The following is a 21,860-nucleotide window of genomic DNA, read 5'->3' as shown; positions in this document are numbered from 1 at the left end:
GGTCAGCTCTTTGGCAAGGGTGCCACTAAGCCCTGCCTCTCTCTGACGTCTACGCTCAGTGGACAGAAGCACCACCGCCTCACACAGAGGGGATGGGTGAGGCAGCAGCCTGGCCTCTGCAAGACAGCATCTCCTGGCTCTTGTTGAAGTGCTCTGCTGAGTATTCAGCAGCATGAATATCCTCCAGTTTGGGAAAGAAAAAACAGAAACCAATATGGTTGCCAGGACCTAGGCTATAAAACAGAGCCAATTAAAAATGCTTTTAAGCTATACCTAGCTGCTTCAGTCAACCATCTTTTTGGAAAGCATATTAACTACAAAGGCATATAAAATGCCTCTTGCTGTTTGGATCCATGACTGCATCCACTGCAATGCCCACTGTTATAATGCTATCTATGACTTTCACATGGAACCTCCTGTATTTCCTTACTTTAACTAGTACAAGCTAGCGAGTCCATGAGGAGAGAGCCAGGAATCCCCGGGACTTACCGAAGATGTGTTCTCTAATCTCTCCCAAGAGGAGTTAGACAGTAGTATGTTTGGTGATTTATCTAGTGACCTTTGGCCAGGCTCCGGTGGAGTTGCCATTAGTTTTGACTGCAGGCTGGAAAAAGAGGAGCCTTTAGCACTTTTTTCCTGCGGTGATAAAAGGCCTGTGGCATATGAATCTGACAAACTGCTGCTGCACTGCTGGTTTATGGGAGCAGGAGATAAAGGAGAGCTTAAAGAACTGTGACTTTCCGAAGATGTAGCTTGTGGGCTCACCATCTTTGGTGTAGGTAAAGCGATAATCTCACTGGGTCTCTTCTCAGTTTTCATTCCTGTTTTGCTGCGGCTCAGCACTTCTGGGACTCCCCCAGCAGTGACTTGTTGGAATGCTGACGGAGACTTTTCAACAGGGGAGAAAACAGTTTCAAGTGGGGCCCTCTGGGACAGGCTGGGTAAGGGCACAGATGGCAGCGGTGGTGTGCTCTCTATCTCTATCGGTTTTGGCAGTGTTTTCCTTCTGTCAGATGTTTTTCTTTTCAGAGAGGGAACCCGTACAACTTTGCCTTTATCCTTCTGCTCACTCTCTTCTGTGTCCACTTGTCTCAGAAGATTGATCTCCCTCTGCAGGACACAAGTATTACATTTTTTTAAATGACCTGCACTGCATTCATGGGTACTTACCTAAGATATTTTTATTTTAAGCGGGGATAGTTTTTCAAATACACTGTCTCCTGGCATTGAATTTTAAGGCCTGTACCTCCGATGGCATCCTTAAGAGTTAGAACTGATCTTAATTGCTATGTGCTAAGCATTATTTTGTTGCCCAGACCATGAATACTGATGGCAATTAATCACAAATACAGTGAACCCTGCCCTTGCCAAGTTTTCTAGAGGCAGTCTTTAATAAGCTCTAGAGGATCTATGCTACTCTTCTCTGGCACTACTTCTTTTAAGTTTGCTGTAGGAACAGTTGAGTATCCAGGGGTGTTCTCATGGAAGATTTTAGAGCGCAGGACCTCTGTCCCTTCATTCAGCCAATCTGCAAATCACTGAACAAAAGGCAGCTCAACTAAACTAATTTTTAACCTAAGGCCAAACACATAAGCGATGTTTTGCTGGGTATTTCAGGAAAATTAAAAACGTATTGAAACAGCATCTGCGAGGCTGACTGGATATTTCTGGTACTTAATACAGTCTACTGCGGAACTCTGATGCCAGGAGGAAAAAGGCTTATTTCTGCCTTGGCCTCCCTTTATTTTCAGCCCTTTGCTATCCTCCAGCACTGTCAGGTGGCTGCAGCTCTCCCTACTGAAACCCTGAACGAATCACAACTCTCCATCCATGTAGCAAGGGATCACCCTGTTTATCACACAGCAATGTGCACTACGCATCCTTTTTGCTGGTCCTGAAAGAAGAAAGCTTCCACTTCTCCACTAGAGCTTTTTCAAGCTAGTTGGACGCTTTTGATCCATGTAGAACAGCTGAGAAAGAGAGCCGTATCTGCAATATCTCAGCTCTGGTTATTCATTTCCTCCACCTCAGCACAGGAGTTCATTCTCACATGGTGTGACTGAGCCCCAAATATTCAGGGACCCACATCATCCTGTCTCATACCTTCTACATCAACTTTCTACTTCTCACCTTAGTTTTCCTGCTGAGCTGAGCAAATTTCTCCTGCTGAGCTGCAAGCATCTTCTCAAAATCATGGTGTTTCATCAGTAATTCCTCTACTTCAGACACTGAATCCTGAATGGAAAAACGATCAGATATGGAAATCCATCAGAAGAGATTATGTCTAAGATTTTCAGATTTGCCCATTCTATTTAGCCAAATGATGATGCTGAAATTTTTGTAATTCGATGTCTAAACCCCTGGTAGTGTGTGAAAAATCTTAATTTACACTTTAAAAAAAAAAAAAAAAAAAAAGGTCAGCAGTGTCTCCTATACATGAAAAAAAGAGCTCAAATAACAACCTTCTTTTTTTGTGTGAAGCCATTGATACCCCAGCTTCCAACTATAACTGTTTACATACAGATTAAGTACTTGGATTCCAGCTTGTGCTAGGCATAGGGTTTATTCCTGCCCTACAACACATGCGTTAAACCTCTGTCTTGTTCTTTGCTGAAATTGATAATTTTCAATATCTGAATTTATGACATTGTTTTCCCATCTGTCCTGGTTTTGCCTGGGATAGAGTTAATTTTCTTTGTAGTAGCTAGTATGGGTCTATGGTTTGGATTTGTGCTGAAAACTGTTGATAACACAGAGGTGGTTTTGTTATTGCTGTGCAGCGCTGAGCGGTGCTTACACAGAGTCAAGGCCTTTTCTGCCTGTCCCCCCACCCCACAGCGAGCAGGCTGTGGGGCACAAGGAATTGGGGGGGAGGGGGGGACACAGCCGGGACAGCTGACCCGAACAGACCCAAAGGATGTTACATACCATACGATATCGTGCCCAGCGTATAAAGCTGGGGAAGAAGAAGGAAGGGGGGAAATGTTCAAAGTGGTGATGTTTGTCTCCCCAAGTAACCACTACACATGATGGAGTCCTGCTTTCCTGGGGATGGCTGAACACCTGCCTGCCAGTGGGAAGTAGTGAGCAAATTCCTTGTTTTGCTTCGCTTGCAGGGGTGGCTTTTGCTTTACTTATTAAATTGTCTTTACCTCAACCCATGCATTTTCTCACCTTTCTGATTCTCTCCCCCATCCCACCAGGGGGGAAGCGAGCAAGCAGCTGTGTGGTGTTTAGCTGCCTGTGGGGTTAAACCACACCACCATCTTACAAACCATCAGAAAACAGTCAACAATGAGAAAAAACCAAAACTACGGATGCTGGTGTTTAAATAGCAATTTACAAGCTAGCTATCAAGCCATCTGTGCAAAACATTCTACTGCCCGACACGAGACAGGGAAAAACCCTTTTTCTTTTCAAAACAGGCTCTCAGCATGACAGGGCAGGGAAAACCGAACCTTCTGCCAGTTATTACATGAAAAAATGGTCTGGAATTCTCCCCCAGCCTTCTACCACACCCTGGAAGCCACCGCCTCCTACAGCCCATCACCATGTCAAACGCAACAACTGTCCTGGGCTCATTCTGTAAGAGGACAGAGCTCCTGCCCCTTGGCGTCTCAAGGGTGCATTGCTGTTTAGATTGTGATTAACTTCAGGCCTAAGCCGACACATGCTCCAAGCGGACTGTATATGCGAAGAGGCAATTCAATAGCATTGCACTGTTGTTACTCACCCCACAGCTAGGATCTGAAAGAAAGCCCTCCTTGGCAGCCAGCCATGCTTCTGCTTGTTCTAGCTCTCTGCGGAGCAATTGAACCTCCCAGTTTTCTTCATATAACTCTTTCCTCATGTCCCAGCTCTCCTTTACCTTCTTCATCAGCTCTAACAGCTCTAACAGTTTTTCTTCAATCTAGAAAAATAACATTTGCAGTGCCGGGAGGTGAAAAACCCAACCAGATTTTCAGGTGGCAGCCAACTAGTGTGTAATCTGCCCTCATGATCCAGAAAATCACCTCTAGATAACTTTGTGGTGTTAACATAGTTTAGGAAGGATGTCTGAGTTCTCATTTTTCTTACTTGCATTCATTTAGCCTGTATGTTGTATAGCCATGTATTATAATTGTATGCATATTCCACATACTGTATGACCAATATCCTGCGATATGCTTTCCCATGATGAAGCTTTATACCCAGGCAATTTGTATCATAGAACTAGTGAGAACCAGCAGATTCAACAAATACATCCATTTATAACAATGGAGAGTCTTAAACTGTGTACAGTTCTCTAATTCTTTCTACAACGCAGTAATTTTGCATAAATTCTGGAGATGTTTTTGATGGTGTTATCTCTGAATCTACACACAATACCGAGACAAGCTTGGGACCACTGCAAAGGTCAAAGTCTAAAAGCACACAGACAATTGGGATCACAGAAATGTTAACAATCCTGCTCTTTTGGCTCTATAACATTTCTGAAGAATTACATATCTTCTGGTGCACTTGGGGACATCACTGCATCCTATAGCTGATTGCATTGTGATGCATTTTATCTTAAGTCTTGGTTAACTAAATGCTAAAACCTCATTTATGAGGCACATCTTTTCTGTGGAATAGCGATACCTACCCACCTCGCCGAGCAGTGACTGTTCTTTTATGGTCAGCTTCAAAATCAGTTTTTAGAGCACTAAGAACTTTAAAAGGTGTATTATTTTTCTACATGTCAAACGAAGTCCACAGCTTTTAACAACAGAGAATCTGACTGTCCTGTTCAGTTGTTTTATTTTGAAAGACAGACACAGCTGCAACTCCTGCCTGTTTAATGTTGTCTGTGTTCACTCGTTTGTAAAATATTTAACTCATCAACACACCTCCACAGACATGAAATGTCCATTCTTCATCAGGTCACGTCCTGCCCGCTGCATTTCTTCGTATTTTAGCCACTGTTTCTCTATCTCACGCTTGTATTCCTCATGACGCTTGATAAGCAGTTCAGCTCCCAGGACATCATTTGCCAGTTCCTCAGACATCACTACTGCGTGCATCTCATTGGCCCAGGCCCTACAGAATAGAGACAAAAAGGGTAAAAAACAAGTCTGCTGTGTACTCAGGAACGCCCACCTCCCTCGGCTGTGGATACATTTATACAGTCTTTTATTTGCACATGAAAGACAAACATTCAAATAAATTGATCAAGGTTCACTCATGCATCTATGGACTTCGATGACCCGATACAATATTCCCAGTGCTGTTTCAATACATAGCCTGTTAGAAAGGCAGCTGCAGCATCTATACATACATTGTACATTCAGATCCTCAGCAAGAACCTTAACAGCAGGTGCCTAGGCTGTATGCACTCGCAGTACTTTTATACATGGTACAGGGACACGGAGACTTTCAGATGTCCACCTGAGTTTATCACCGTGCATGAAAGTACTTCATATGCATACAGCGCACTCATGCAAAGAAGCGTAGTGGTAGATACTTTTTAAGGAAAATTTTCTACTCCATGAGCCTCAGCTGGCATAAACCAATGCACCTTGATTTACCTGAGCTGAGGATCTATCCCCTGGCATGGTAAATGTCCAATAGTCAGAGGTAACCACTTCACTGTCTTTGTATTTCTATTCGTGTCATGGCTTAACTCTTTCATTAACTACAGTGAATGAAAAACATCCGTATTTCTTCTGTGAGTAATCCTATTTAAAAACACAATTTCCATCAAAAATGATACATTTTTGAAGAAAAGGACATTAAAATGATAAAATATACTATTTTAATGTTGGCCTGCCACTGAGTATAGCATATTTCCATTAGTTATTTCAATTTTTACATTAGATCTCTCTTTATAGATACTCTGGCATGATTGATTTAAACAAAATGAGATGTTTAGCTCAACGTATCTTTTTTTAAAAACTGTGTTTTGTAGATGCTTTAAACATTCAGCATTTTGTTCTAATTCGGACCAAAAAAGGAAAAAAAATATGCCATGGAATTTCCCAGCAACTCAATTCTTGCAGAAACCTGACCCCTAATAAGAATGGACAGAAGAGTGTATGCATATAGGCAATGGCATTAAATACATGTGGCAAAACACTTTCAGCACTTGAGCAAGTACTAACCTATTCTAGAAGGTTATCTTTAATGTAGTTGCTTTGAATCTGAGAAAAACAGGCACTGGCGTCTGTGCAGGTGTACAAATTACATGACTACCTAGCCGAGACACCCCCATCTTCCTACAGAATCAACATGTTTCCAATTGGAATTGTGAGACTACCCAAGCTATCCAGAGTGACTGAATTCTCCAAGACTGTCTAGGAAATAGTCTAAAAATGTGGGTTTGTCATGCACGCTGTGCTGAAGTGCAAGTGGCATGGTCACCTCTGATGTGTTGTGAAAGTGTGCTGTTGAGAAGATGCCATGTATCCAAAGGGATTTACAAGTTGCAGAGCACCTGGGACAGGAGTCAAATAACTGACAGGTGTAATTTAGAGAATCCTATATGGGAAAGACAAGAAATAAGGCCCACTGCCAAACTCGAGGAGCCAACACGTACGTCAGCTCCCTGCAGTCATTGAAGTAGAGCTGGACTTGTTCTGCCTGGCTCAGTCTTGCCTTCCTCTGCAGAAACTTCTTGTCCAGGTTTTCCCAGCACTCCTCTGCATCTGTGAGTCTCTCCATGATGTTTTCCTTGACTTGAGGGTATGTGCGGCTGAGGTGCCAAGCCTCTCCCCGAATCCGTTCCAGCTCTTTCATGATGGCTCCTAGATCTCTCTGGAACAGACAGAATGGATTGTAAGTGCAAGTCACTACTTATATCTACCAAAAGCAGATTTGAAAGATGGTGCATGTTTTCTAGGCACTGGCTGCACAGAGGCTGGAAATACGACTGAATATTTTGAAAAGTGTGGAACTGAAGTCTCTTGTAGTTCAGATGACACCTTTGCAATTACAATAACAATTTGGAATAAATTTTAGAAGAGCTCATCCTTGGAAGCAAAAGTATTAATTATATAAAACCACATTATTATAAACAGGGGGGGGAAAACCGCTTCTGTGAAGCACAAAGAATATTTCAGGATGCAATAAATTTATCTTCTGTTGGCCTGCAAGCAAGACTTGAGGGTATTTAAGATCAAGCGTCAGTCTCCTTTTTTTGTCATTTATGCTTTTCTGCCACTGCTTCATGACAGATCCCCTTACCTCTACACCCTCAAGCTGGCTGAGAAGTGTCTGTACACCTGGAAGATCGTATCCATAATCTTCTATATCCACCACTGCCTCTTTCTCCTGCATCCAGCCCTTTACTTCATCCACATCGCGATCATACCGGTGAACTTGCTGGGCTGCTCTTAGATTCTGGAACAAAGAAACAATGTAATTGTAATACTATATATCATGTCTGCAGCATAAAAAAGGGCAACCCTAGTATGTCCTAATGCAGTACAGACTGAACAAAAGTGGGAGAAAAACCCCTTCCCAATTGTCATCTGAAAGTGAGGCATTCAAGTTAGCCTGATTTCTCCAAGTTCTGTTTGACAATGGAAAGATACAGTTGTCTCCAAAGAACAATTTATCCCTACATAAATGAATGATCAAGATGGAGAGCATGCATTACCCTCTAAAGGTAAAGCTCTCAGCTATAGAAAGTGTCCAAAAACCTTGCTTGGAATAGAGGCCTACACTACAAACAGTGAAAGTAAGAGGAGTTAAGTGGAAATTAGGTGTTCTGAAATGAGAGGATTGAAAAATGTTCCAATGCGATTTTACATTCAAACTATATATTAACAATTGCAATGCCTTTACTGCCGCTAACAGACAATAGTGGGCTTGAGCTACTTCATAAGCAAAATGTGTATGTAACAGTAGTGAAGAATGAAGAAAAGAGTTGAGGGCATCTGACATTTTACGTTCTCTTTAAAGCAAGTAAAAATGCTGAGTTCTATGTGTTCTCTCTGCTTTTCCAAACACATTTGTGACTGCAGTTTCACAAGAGGGGATGAACTGATTTAACAGCTAACTGCTGCCAAAAGGTAGAAGTTTTGGCTTTGTGTCCTCTATCACCTTCTCTCCCACACCCCTTCTTTGACTTAAAATAACTCAGCAAAAAAATCTGGAGACCTTTCATCTCGTTTAATAAGCTGAAGAAGTTCAGTAAAGCAGCCAATGTAAGCAGTGGCCATAAAGGCAAATGGATCAAGAAAGAACAGAATAGAATACACCTGCTGCTCTTATAAACCCTGTGTTTTAACATGAGCAGTACACTGTTCTGCGAAAGGAAAAAGGACATGGGAAACTGTAGGGAATTCAATGGCCCAGTTTTTCATGTATTTCCTACCTCTGTCCTTGTCTGGATGTCATGGCACAGCTTCTCCCACATCTCATTGATTTGCTTTGTTCTCTTCTGGATAACGTCCACCTTGCTGTGGCCCTCCTTCTCTAGTTTAGATGCTAATTCATTTAAGGAGACAACTTTGGGGTGACCCAGAGGCTTCACCTCATTTACAAAATCTTTAAACTTTTTCTCCAGCACCTGCAGGATAAATGGGGACACAGACTTAGACACAAGAATTTCTGCTTACATCTATGAGAGAGGCAAAAGGAATTACTTTCTCTGTACACAAAAGCTGTGTATTGCAGTCTACAAGTGCAAGTAACTTGATCAACTCAGATGATGTGGAGTCAGAAGAAAGCATCTGTTGTCTTGATCATTTAACAATTTATGTCTCAAAGAAAAATCACATCCTGACAAGCAGATGCCACCCAGATCAAAAGCTAAGAAACACAACCTGTTTGGCTGTCCACATATGCAGCAGCTGTTGAGGAGTGGACACGATGAATTATACCTATACCTCCTTTCTGAGGAGAAATTTGTCCTTTAAATCAGCAGCTCAAAGTGTGAATGCTGCATCCCAGTGTTTTTCCACTGAAATTGTTACAAGACCATGGCTTTGGTCATGTCAAATTTTTTAGGCCCTGTCAAATTTATAATCAGGGCCAGCAGTGTGGTGACCTCACCTTATCCTAAGAAAAAGCTAACCTTCTGATGCACCTACTTCTTCTGTTGGAGGATGCTACCTCAGAGTCCTGTATAAGTAGACAGAAAAAAGTCTGTGTTCTTGCTGCAGAGATAACTGGTTAGCTTAGCTTTTGTCACTGTAACATGAGTCACTGTCAGCAGCTACACAAAAATCGCAGCAAATATATTCCTACTTTGCCACACAATACAAACAATACCTTTTATTTTCTTTTACCTCAACATCATCTAAGTCCTGCCCATAGTTATCAGACTCTGCTACAGACTGTTTACTGGAAAGCCATGCATCCACCAGCTGGAATTCTCTTTCAAACTGATAGACCTGGAATTCTTCTTGCAGGCGTTTTCTCTGGGTCTCAGCCTTCTGTAGGAGAGACTGATAGTCTGCTAGGATCCTCTGGAGCTTTGAAAGTATGGCTGGACTGCAGAGAACAAGAATCAGAATATGTCTTTGTTTTACTGGCTTTTTTGAACACTGTCTTTTCTGACAGGTTGAATTTGCAACACCTTCAAAATACAGAAGTAACTATATAACATCATGGAGTGAGTTATGCCAAGCTGTTAAAATCAGCTAGTTTAGGAAATTAAAGTATGTCGTAAGAACGGCTGCTTTTTTCACTTCCTTCTCCCCAGGGTCTAAAAGCAAACTGGCAATGAAAACCAGCAAACTGTCAAAAACGTCATTCAAAAAAAAACCATTTCATTTCCCAAGCCCAGTTGGTTTTGAACCTTTATGGTAAATGAGAACTAGATGACAGCTCCTGGGAATAGACAACGGACAAAGATGATGATCTGCACTAATTGGTGTTTTGTTAAAAAACAACAGTCATGAAAACAATCATCAAGCTTTTGAGGGCCTGAGTGTGTGTGAAGGTGGTGAAGGAGGGGTTGATGTCCCCTGAAGTCATATTTGTGAATGAGCCATCAAACAGCTACTGAAGGTTGAACTTTTCCGTACATGCCTTCTCTGGGCATTTCCACTAGACCTGGAGCAGAAGTCTGTTTTCACTTTCCTACCTCTCTGGGCTGTCTTTGTTTATTAAGCTGGCACCTGTCTCCTGTACTTTCTCAATCCGGGGCCTGAAACCATCCATGTCCAACTTGGTAGCTTCAAGTTTACGAAGTAAAGCTTGTGTGGATTCTTCATTCTTCCCATGATCGGAGATCTCCAGAATGAAGCTCCTCTCTGCCAACCATGCCTCCACCTCCAGAAGCTGCATAAAACACCAGGATGAGCCTGTACATAGCTGTGATTTAGCTCAAGACAAAGAAAACTGGAAAGCAGTGGTGCCCAAATAGACACATCAGTGAAAACGGACAGCAGCTTAGGTGCCTTCCTGCAGGGCAATCTAGCAGACACTATTTGAAAAAATCTCTACCCAGAACGCAGAAATTATCCCTCACTGCAGTTAGTTGGAAACATAAATGTTACTCCTCCACTGTATTCATGTTTACCAGATATGAACAGTATGAATTCTGCTCTGATCTCAGCACTTGCATCCATTGAACAATAAGGATGTTGATTCTTTTAAGCAAAGAAAGACCAAAATAAATGTCTCGGAAACCATCTTTACCTCATTCAGGAAGAGGTGGGCCTCATATGACTGCATGAGTCGCTGTCTCCTCTCTTGAGCCTCTGCCTTCAAGGTTTCTACCGAAGTCTCGAGCTCCTTCAGACGCTCCATAATCTTGCGAGAGGCTGAGTGGCCTCCCCTCACCAGTTTCTGTCCTGTACTGAGCACTGCTTTGGTCAAAGCATCCCGGCTACTTATCTCATTCTCCAAATTCTGGAAAGAGTAAAGAGTAAAATGACAAGACAAAAAAAAACCCCACCAAAACTATAAAGATTTTTATACCAGATAATGTGGTCATGTAATTCCATTATTAATTTGTTTTCCATACACAAAGATGGGTCAGTGGTGCAAAGTCTGAGTCAATGTTCAACACAGATTGGAGGAGGTTTTGGGGGTGAAGGAGTGATTAGAGATCAAATAAAGCCTTGAAGTCTGGACCTTGGTGTGCACCCACCTCAGAGTGTGGAAGGAAGAGTTTCTAACCACAAACTTCTTATCTGTGGATTCCAGAATATACCCACTGCACCCCATTACACAATGTTTCTTGAATTAAAATGTGTCTAGGGAAGAACAATCAATTCACTTGCTCATCGGTATTTATCACTTCCCAGTGCCTTTGTAGAAGATGCAGCTTTGCACAACAGCCATTGCGAACACGGTGGGTACACATACAACCAGGCAGCCAAGAGGACACGGAGAGAATAAAACTGCCTGAGCCAGTTCTCACAGATTTTAGTTGAAATTAATTTCTGAAGATTGGTAGATTTTAAAACCATATGGTGTTTGCCTGGTGGGCAAGGACCGTGACATCAAATTCTCTGTGGATGGACGTGCATTCCATGGCTAACTATGCCTGAGCACCTTGAGCACAAACCCCACCATGTTTTTTTAATTGTTCTGTTTATTTTCATAGCTATGAAACAGGCAGTTAGACTGCAGTGCTGTGTTAATGTAGAAGAGACACCCTCTCTCAGGAGAGGAGCTGCTTTTTCAACTTAAGTATCAGACTTGGCGGGAAAAGAGCTCCGATTCTAATCTTGCCTTTAACTTCCCCCTATTAATTTCAAGACAGGCACTATGTTGTTGAAAAGTGACACTGTATCTGACCCCAGCAGAATGGAATCCAGTGGCAAAGATTATAAAACATCTTGTACTGTGTATTAATAATAAACTAGCAGCAGGAAGAACAACTTTGCAGTTGAACATTTAGGACCATGCATTCACAGTACTTCATTTCTAACAACAGAGATTTTTAAAAAAAGAACAACAGGGGAGAGGGGAATGAGGGCAAAACTGTTCCAAGCCAAGCAGCTGTGCATATGCATATTGTATTTGTATGTAAAATGCAATTTTGCAAGAAAGTTTTGGGGGTTTGCTTTGTTGTTTTTTTTTTTTTAGTATGATACATTTCATACACAATCTCTTTTGTGGTAACAAACCAAGGACTGAATTTTGCAAATCTGGCTCATTAAGACAAACAATTGAAGGTGGAACTAACAGTATATTCAATTCTTGACTGTTGTGTTACCTCTGACATTTGTTTGCCTGTAAGCCAGCATTTAGGAAGACAAAAAAAAAAAAAAAAAAAAAAAAAAGTAGAGACTCTAGCTACTAAGAGATCAAGAATTCAAAGCTTATATTTTAATACTGCTTCTGGGAAAATAAGCAAAATGGCAGGAAGAATTGGCATTTTATCATGCACTGGTATTATGGTCTATACCTCTCATTCTCACAGTTCATTGAAATATTTTGAGACCTTGCCAATTAACCCAAAGATAATTGCAGCCTAAAGCAGTACCTCCACTGTTTTTTCAGTTATCCCAAATATTTTCTCAGATTAATTCAGCTCAAACATTCCTTTCTTCTGTGAACCTCATTACTTCCCTACCATGTCAATCAACTCATAATTTATACCTTTTATCATGATAAAGCAAGCTTTTTGCTCTTACTGTCTAATGTCAAAGTCAGCAACTGCATCTTTCTTAAATACAGAATTTTTACAAGTATGAGAATTATATCTAAGAAAGTGCAAACTATTCAGAATATACCTATGGGTCTCACTTAGGAATATTCTGAAAGATGCATTTAAAAACATTCTATAATTCTTCATTAACTGGGATAAATGAATATACTTGGGCTTACACTCTCTCTCTCTCTCTGTGTATATATATATATATATATATATGCATATATACCTCATACATACTCCCACTTTGTAAGATCTTCTGTCTTTCCCAGCTCTATTGCAGATGGCACAGATTTTCCCCAGAGGCACTTGACCTGGCACTTAAACGGGCTGTCATTTGCTAACATTGAATACCAATAGCTACTGGAAACTTTTAGCAGGAATTTTTTTCTTTTTCTCCCACCTTTCAACTGGTATTTGAGATGACAGTGTTCCGGGCACTCCTTCCTCTGATGGCCCATCTGAATATTGTGAAATAATCCAGCAGCTAGCTATCTTGAAAGCTACCACTGGAATGAAGGTCGGCTAAGGATCACCATAATATCCTGTTAACTCCCTCCCTTCAGAGCAGAAAGGGTTTGGGGGAAAGATGTTTTCATGGGAGCTCATCCTGAGACATCTAAGCAATGAACTTGCTTGGATCTTAGTGAGTTTCAAAGAATATTTTTTAGGACATCTCTTGCTCAAAGAAGCTAGGACAGCATGCACAATGGTTTGTAAAATCTATTTTGTGTTGCAAAGGCCAGGTTCTGAGCTCAGTTCACAGAAAGAGCCCATTTGTCCACAGAAAAGCATATGGTGTGGTACCTACACCACTGCAATGATAAGCAGCACAGAATCCCTCATGTTGCCAAGTCATGGACATATTCTTCAAAATACGTCATTACTGTTAGACATGGGTAAGAGTAATCCCCGGCATCATGCCTCCTGTTAGCCGAAGCACAGCAGATGAAGTTCGCCAGAGGCAAACTGAATACCATGTTCTGGCTTTAATTCCAAAGACTGATAATGGTTCTCACAGGACATTACCTGGTGCTTTTCTTGTAGACTCTGAACAGTTGCCAGGGATTGTCCATAATCCCTCGAGGAAGCCATGGGGAGCTTCTCATGAACCCAGGCCAACTCCTCATCAACATCTCGGAAGAGCTGGTACTGAAGCCTGCTTGCCTCCAGACTCCCACGCCTCTCCTGCAGGGGATCACATAGACTTTTGTACCTGCGGGTTTTAAAGGGAACCCAATGAGGATCACAAATTAATAAGGAATGAATGCAAAATGTTCTTTTCAGTATGATGTAGAGAAGGAAAGAAAAAATATGCAGGGAAGAAAAAGGCTGACAGAAGTAGGAAGAAGATGGCAGGAGACAGGCCAGACACACACCTCTGCACCAGTTGATCCACTTTCTCTTCTAGTTCATCAGCAAGGAAATGCTTCTCCTTCTGGAACTGCTGAGCTGTGACCACAAGCTCTTGCAGCCGGTCCCTATGTCCAGCAATATCTTCCTCCAGTTCCTCTTGTTTCTTCAAATGACTGTTCAAAACCACCAGATCATTGCTACTGTATGGTGCTTTCAACTCATTTTCCACATCTTCCAACCATTTCTCCATATCCTCTAAACTTCGCTGAAAATGAAGGCCCTGAGGACAAGCAAGAAGAAAACGCCGTTTAAACCTTTAGGACAAACAATATGATATAAAAGTCTTGGCCAGTTCCAGTAAGAATTACACACAAACACAGAGAAGCTTCCCAGTGCTCAGTGAACCCTTCCCAGATATGACGGTTGTTCAAATGAAGAAGGGAATTCAGTCAGTGAACGCAAGAACAGATGTAAAGAACATCAAGAGCTAATCTTGTGTTGCACAAATAAAAATGATGGGCACAGTACCTTAAAAGGAAGCCATTTAAAAGGGAGAGCTCTATTTTACACCCAAAGAGAGTCTGACAGCCCATGCAAAACTTGTAGGCATGAGAAGTCATGTGCCTGGAGCTAGAAGAATGAAAAGCAGCTGTGGGCTTCCTTCTCAGTGTGTTGGAGAAAAGGTGCCATTGGGATAGATGCAGAGAGTTGACATATTTCAATGAATACATTTTCCCTCAGTATCCCTCTCTGGAATCCTGATCTAAACGAGCAGCAGAAAGCAGAACAGACCACAGCCTACAAATCCTTTTCCCTCCATAGGGATCTCCAGTTCTCCTGCCAATTCCATTCAGTGAGTCCATACTTAGTTTCTTTGCTCTAATGGTCTTGAGGAATCAGGTCTGACTGTATAAAGTGACACACTCGTAGATGAGATGTGTAGCAAGGCAGCTGTGCCGTCTCTGGAAACGACACCAAGACCCAACCACTGGCATCACTGCATATACCTTGTAAGCATCCTGCAGCTTGGCCTGTTTATCCTGGCAACTTGCTAGCAGTTCCTCCCACAGCTCTTCCATTTCTTCTAGTCTGGACTGAATGGCTTCAGGGGCATAGTGCCTCTCACGGAGCATCTTCTCCCCTTCCTACAGCAGAGAGAACAGTCAGTTTTCTTCCTTTGCTGAATGCACCAGAATGTGTCACTTTTGCCTCCTTAAACAAAGTCTACTGGCACTGCTATGTAAAGGGCTGGCTGAAGCCATCACTTCCTGACATAACAGACAGAGGCTGCAGAGACAAAGAAAAAACAGGTAAAGGCAAAATGCTTATTGAAACTAGGGCAGAGACTGATTTTCCTGGCATCTAAAATGATCTGATATGGTAGAGAACAATACTAGAAGACAAAGAGTGGAGAGAACCTTCATTATGCAACAGCTATGTTGCCTAAAAGTTGGCAGGGAGCCTAGTTTGCAAGCAGTCAGTATTTTCTGTCATGTCCCACATTATATGATCACTGTTTGAGATTGCCCAGACACCTGTCCTTTTCTACTCCCTTCCCTGCATGTTAAGAAAGCACTATCTCATACAAGTGCACCACCTGTATGAGATAATAAAACCTCTTTTAACCATGTACAGGTTTACACTACTGTATTATGTTACAAAAGTCTGTCTGCATTTCTCATCCCTGAGCTGCAGTTGCCAAACAGATTGGCAGAGGAGGAGGTAGAGGGGGCACAGCAAGACCTCCATCAGGTAGAAGAGACTGCAGGTGCATCCTAAGCTGGGACCAAGTTTGCTTTCGAAAGCTAAACTGAGCTATTTCTACATATTGCCATGGGGAAGAGGAGGCACAGCAAGACAAAGATGCTATACCAGGACAGCAGATGTTAATTTTCCTCTAAAAAGCAAAAAAGACAGGACATCAGGAAATAATGAGAAAGAGATTGTGCAAACAACTCCTTAAAAACAGATTAAAAAGAATTGTTAACTACACTACTAAACTCCCCTGTTGTGTCTGCACACAGAGGGGTTAAAAAGGTTTTTTTTAAAAAAAAAAGAAAGGGAGAGTGTGTTTCTACAATACTGGATGCAGATGAGTCTGAGGAGGGACTCTATCCCTACTGCTTAGTTATCTATTGCAAACTACAGCTAGGAAGCACTGTGCTGAAAATAAGGTTAATAAACATGTAACAGTCTGTCCTTCCAAACTCATCATCTGATCCCAGCTTTTGCCAAGCATCTGACAAAGCTTGTCAGACTTCCCTCCTGTCTCTCTTACAAGCATGTCTCTGGGAAGGCAACACTTAAAAACTCTTCTTGATCCTTTTTGTTGGATACATTTTACATGACTTGTTGAAGTTCTGCTCCCAATCAGCCAGATTCCCTGCTGGAAAGAAACAGGTGGACCTCTAAAGTGGCGTTCATGCCAGACAGAAGTCCCTAACGTCAGTGGACTGACCTTTTCATCGAAGGCACCCATCTCTTCCCACTGCATGCAGAGTGAATACAGACAGCAAGCTCACACTAGACAGTAAGAGGGAAGCTGAAAGAAACTGACAGACTAAAAGCATAAGCTTCCCAGTCTCCTCAGAGAGAATGTCAACAAAGTCAGCGAGGGGACAGTGATCACCCCTCGCTTGCTTGAGATCAGTGTAACTCAGCCTGCCCACAGAGCCTTTCAGGCCAAGCGCCCACCCCTGCCATCAGCCCCGTTTCTCTCACAGATCTGATGGAGTCCAGGCGATTTCTATTGGCCATGATCTCTGCCTGGAAAGTCTGGTGCTTCTGCAGTTTGGTCTGCAGATTGCTCGGATCCTTCCAGCTATCATCCTTGGCGATGCTATTCTTCTCATTGATCCAGGCAGCTACCTTTGGAGAGGAAAGAACAGAAGTAGAAAAAACCTCCAGTGTTTCTTCAGCTCCGACCTGTCAAGGCTCTCCTCTAATATGTATAAAACACAGGACCAGTGAGCAGGGACACAAATGAGCTGTCTTTCTGAGGTTCTACTTCCCAAAGCTCCTCCCATCTTTCATAATGAAGTGACCCCCCTATCTGTTCACCAGCACTGTTACCTGGAAAGGGGGCTGTCTCCATGAGACAGTCCCCAAGCAGTGAAAAAGTGCATGGGCACATGTGTGCATGGGAAAGAAAGGGCAATTATCTCCCTATTTCTAACCCACTATCAGTATCTCACAGGAAAAGAACTGATTTGTCTCTTCCCATGAATTTTAAAATGGTAGCATATTCCTTTTTAATGCATTTATTTCTTCTGCATTTTGCTGGCATCCAGTTCACAGTAGATCTTTTCATCCGGTGACTGAAAGGAAGCTGTGACTTTGAAAGCAGACAAATATCCCTTCACTCTTATCCTCATCTTTCCCAATACCATCCCATTCCAGACTCACTTCCTTGATTCTTCTCACAGTATATCCCTTCAGGGATTCAGATCTATGCAGCGCAGTATGTTTTAAGAAAACAGAATACCATGAATCCTGTGTACCTCAAAGGAATTCCTCAGCAACTTCTGCAGAAGCCTTGATTCCTCCAGCAGATGTCTGCGAGCAGCAGCATTCTCCAGCAGTTTCTCTTTTCTGAGATGAAGACAGATGTGTAAAAGCCACAGAATGAATTAGACAGAACAAGAGTTTTCAGTTTTCATTTCTAAACCACACATGCTCTAACCCTCCATTCTCTAGGAGAGAAATGTCCATAATACGCAGCCTCCAATTATTTAGACCATCAGAGAAGATGCTCAGGACACTATAGGAAGGATTACTAGCAGATAGGTATGTTTAAAGTACACACAGATTCTGTATATATGATATCTGCCTCTAGGAATCACCATTATTGCCTTTCAGGGTACAACAGAACATAAATTCAGCATCTTTCTTATATAGAAAGCCTATGAGTATGATGGTATTTGTCACTGATAAACCAAAACTACAACATCCTTTCATCTTTTTTCCAAGTGTTTTTCCAAAGCAGCACTTTATTCATGTTAATAGTTCATAGTATGATCATATGAATAAATTCATATGTTCACTTGAATCATAATGGATCTTCAATCCCTCTTCATAAATTTTACGTATATATTTTCATATGCCATAGCGCTGAATATAACTGCTTCTACTGTCAGCATTTGCTTAAGATCAGAAATATGCAATGTGCCAGGAGAAAAAGTAATTCACATGAAAGAGCAAGATCTGATCAGAAAAACTGCAAATTCCCTAACAGACAATTTGAGCAGGGCTTTAAGATCAACCCCATTAGAGCAGTGAAAAAGCACTCGTGTAGCAAATGACCTTTCCTGATGGTATTTAATGATAATGAAGTATTAATGGCACAGCAGGCCTCTGTCTTTTCTTTGCAACACTGTCCCTAAGGCCAGGCCAGGATACAGAACTACAACGCCTTTTTCTGAATCGCACTCCCCCCTCAACTGTATTTCAGAAACCTCCAAACGAAATACTGACTAGACTCTGGCCAATTTGGCAAGACCACAGGGCAAAGTGCAAAGCTGAGTAAATGCAAACCAGTTTATGGTTCTCAAATCATTTAAAAGATATTAGTTACATGGGGAGAGTCTCACTGCAAAATAGATGGGTGGTTGACACGGGAAGGGTTTAACTTCACCTCCTCAGAACAGCCTGGCATCTGTTGCTGATGTTGTCCGAGTCATAATGCTTGTTCTGCATTAGCTGCTGAGCAAATGAAGCCATCTCATCAATTTTCTCCATCTGAGCTTCCAGGGTTTTTTCAAACTGCGTGTGTTTCCGCTGTAGGCTCTCCACACTAGACACTGAGTCCTGGATAGAGTTCAACAAAGGGAAGCTGTTTTCAGAGTTTTTTCACCTACAACACCCATAATCCAGAAACTAAATGGCATTTACCCCACATTTGCAAGCTGTCAAGAAAATGTATTGGTCTTTGAAATTTACTGGCACTGAATCCAAAACTTGGGACCTAAATAATGTTCTATGCATGGCCTGAGGCCATTCCTTCAGTGTCAAAACTGAATTAATGGCTGATGCTTAGCTTCTTCTGCATGTTATCTGAGATCAAACTGAGATCAGACTGAGATCAGTTAGAGTGAACAAATATATCATAGAATGAGATTAAAATTAGAGCCTCGGTTTCAACCCATGGAATTTGGAAGAGCTCAGATCCAGATCTGAATGTGAGGACTGGAGTCTGACATTACAGTTAATCTGGAGAGAAACACAGAATTTGACTACTTTAACATTTGTGAATCCCAAGCTTAATGAGTCAAGAGTTCCCTTTTCAGCACCCCTCTGCACTTTTAATTTTAGAATCAGTGGTGTCAAAATGTTGTTGCCACAATAAACTCTGATCTCCCACTATTCTAAAGGAAGCAATAAAGCTCACATCAAATGGCACAGAAAAAAAAAATACTATCCAAACTTCTGGGTGCTTACATGAGTCATTGGAAGGAAAAGTACTCACAGAGCATTTTCTGTACATTACTGAGCTTAATATGACTGGAAAACGGGTGGCTCCTTCTAAGACTCATATACTTCAATGGAGAGACTATAAATACATGCCTCCAGGCTGAAAATTAGAGACAGACACCAGCCACTAGTGCTATATGTTTTTCATACTATTTGCACCAATTATATCTACACCAAACTCTGAAATGTAATTGTAGTTCCTGCAGACACAACTAATTTGGTAGCGCTACCTGTACAAGGTGCAGGGTAAGCTAAGTATCAGGATGTATATCCAGCATCCTGCACAGCTTTTGCAACCCATGCATCAGTCTGCGGTTTCAGTTATTGCAGTGTTACTGGTACCTGAGACAGGTAAATTTAAAGCTACGCCGGATGCATCAGCAGTGACAGCAGTGATGATTTGCACACTGCTGGCAAGTGTATTTGTGTCAGATATGACCAGCTAGAGAGATGCAGGCTCATTTTCCTGCTATAATTGGAGTAGTTGGACTGTTTCATTACTCCTGAGGCTGAGAATCCTATCCTCTGTAAACTATCAAAGAAAGAAATCTGATCCTAAACTGTCAACAAGACAGAGCAGCAACTTCAGAAGGAGAAAGATCACAGGGAGGGTCAGAGCACATCATCATACTTCACAGCTCCCTTTCCTCCAGACTGATTGCAGAGAAAACTGTAATTTCTCAGAGCACCTACCCCTAAGTCCTCATTAGCTAGGAAGGCCTCTTTGCTGCTGAGCCAGCTCTCAGTCTGTTCCACATAGCCATAGAATTTCTGTATAGGGGGAAAAAAGCAGTCATAAACATGGTGTAAAGCAGAGGCAAACCTGACATTGGCAGAGTATGCTGAAAAACCCCAAACTGCATAACACTACATGGCAATAAGCATTAGATGCTACAAAACCCACATGCATAACAATTATTATTGTAACTTTCTCCTTTATAGTATCATTTTTGGGGGTCTAAGACATAGGACACAATACAAGTACTGGTAGCTTGTTTACTGATAGTGTAGAAGAGTGCTGTGTGTGGTAACTGGCCAGTAGAAAGGATGGTTAACATGGTCTGAAATAAGTAGAATGTAATGCATAAAGAAGCATGAAATCAGCCCTGTCCACATGACTTAAGTTCGCATATATATATATATATATATATATATATATATATATATATATGAAGCAGTTTAGATGGGACTAGTAGCACCAGTTGTTATTTAAGGTACTTGACATTCCCTACTGTAAAATCTCCATTTCAGCTATTTCTAACTTTTGCCAACAAGCCATCTGAGCAGAAATGTTGAAAGTGAGATGACTGTTACAGGGAAGTATTTCTGGAAAACTGCAGCCAAACCAGTTCTTTTCTTAGAAAAAAGCCAGGGAAAGAAATACAGTATTCTGTCCATGCTAAATTTTTCTTCAGATTTTTTTTTTTAAAAAAAAAAATACTTGCTTGTCTCCATGTTTTTTCTGTGAGGTTATAGACTTCGGTAGGGTAGTGATGTTCCATTTTAAGTATATGCCTTTTGCCAGCTGCATGACAGTCTGATCGCATTTCACTAAGTTTTATAGCCTTTGAAAAACATATGAGCCCATATGCCACAGAAATTTCTTTGATTTGTAAAGGCACAATTTCTAAAGACCTGCCATCACTGAAGGTGCTGGGCTCTCAGCACACCTCCCAGAAACCGGTGAAACACACTAGTAATACCCAGTGTTTAATGTATAACTTTCATTGTACCATCTTAGAAATTTGCTGTTTATACAGATGAAAGCTGTCAGTGGCATGTGCATTCTCTGCTGAATGTTTTTCTACTCACCTGTAAAACTTGTGCCTGAAACAATTTTCTATATTGCTCCTGCCATGCTTGGATCAATTGAGACCAGGCTTGCTGTAGTCTGGAGAGGGACTGGTGAATCTCAGGGGTTGCGTAGTGACCAGAATTGGCAAGTTCTTGACCATAGTTACCGAGAGAGTTGAATCTTTCCACTCGTGCTTCAATCTCCTCCTAAAATATATTACTAACGTTGATGTCAAGGGTTTACAGAACGCCAGTTATTCAGAATACAAGCCTTCAGGGGAAGAATATGGGCTGTAACTTTCCAACACTAATATTTGTATGGAAAATCATTCATCTTTGAGCTATGTTACTGAAAGAGCACAGAACTGCCTAAGAGAAAACAAATATGGACAATAAATGACTATACTGCTCTAGGAACAACTGGTCTCATACAAATCAAAATTGGGATTAAATTTGAAACAGATTAGAAAATGCTTAGATATAAATGAACACCGTTTTGAGCACCCATAATACCATACCCTCCCAGTCTTCCTACATAAAGGTGGTTCTTATAAGAAACTTTCCTCTCCTGCCAAATAAGATGGCATCAGATTATTACATTAAAGACAGTTTTACTTTATTCTGTGGTGTTAAAATGAAATATATTTAACTTTTGCCCTTACCCTGA

At 41.5% G+C, this 21,860-nt stretch overlaps 1 protein-coding gene and 1 long non-coding RNA gene across 2 annotated transcripts in view; one reads left to right on the top strand and one right to left on the bottom strand.

Moving 5' to 3' along the window:
* SPTBN5 (spectrin beta, non-erythrocytic 5) overlaps positions 1-21,860 on the bottom strand; it is a 99,195-nt gene that overhangs the window by 4,979 nt on the left and 72,356 nt on the right. Inside the window, exons 44-61 of the mRNA XM_056344847.1 lie at positions 21,212-21,400; positions 20,093-20,170; positions 18,564-18,736; positions 17,431-17,521; positions 16,652-16,798; positions 14,938-15,075; positions 13,954-14,210; positions 13,604-13,790; positions 10,609-10,821; positions 10,052-10,248; positions 9,252-9,456; positions 8,336-8,530; positions 7,201-7,356; positions 6,554-6,771; positions 4,869-5,058; positions 3,734-3,910; positions 2,131-2,235; positions 490-1,110 (exon numbers count right to left, since the gene is read on the bottom strand). Of these exons, the coding sequence (XP_056200822.1) occupies positions 490-1,110; positions 2,131-2,235; positions 3,734-3,910; positions 4,869-5,058; positions 6,554-6,771; positions 7,201-7,356; positions 8,336-8,530; positions 9,252-9,456; positions 10,052-10,248; positions 10,609-10,821; positions 13,604-13,790; positions 13,954-14,210; positions 14,938-15,075; positions 16,652-16,798; positions 17,431-17,521; positions 18,564-18,736; positions 20,093-20,170; positions 21,212-21,400 (3,537 nt within the window). The remainder of the gene's footprint in view (positions 1-489; positions 1,111-2,130; positions 2,236-3,733; positions 3,911-4,868; positions 5,059-6,553; positions 6,772-7,200; positions 7,357-8,335; positions 8,531-9,251; positions 9,457-10,051; positions 10,249-10,608; positions 10,822-13,603; positions 13,791-13,953; positions 14,211-14,937; positions 15,076-16,651; positions 16,799-17,430; positions 17,522-18,563; positions 18,737-20,092; positions 20,171-21,211; positions 21,401-21,860) is intronic.
* Positions 705-13,699, top strand: LOC130152033 (uncharacterized). The gene is made up of 3 exons (XR_008822860.1): positions 705-779; positions 3,015-3,083; positions 13,622-13,699. It is a non-coding gene; the product is annotated as an uncharacterized LOC130152033 (long non-coding RNA).

Source organism: Falco biarmicus, chromosome 7 (assembly GCF_023638135.1).
Source record: "Falco biarmicus isolate bFalBia1 chromosome 7, bFalBia1.pri, whole genome shotgun sequence".
Lineage (NCBI taxonomy): Eukaryota > Metazoa > Chordata > Aves > Falconiformes > Falconidae > Falco > Falco biarmicus.
This window is presented reverse-complemented; position numbering and strand designations above follow the sequence as displayed.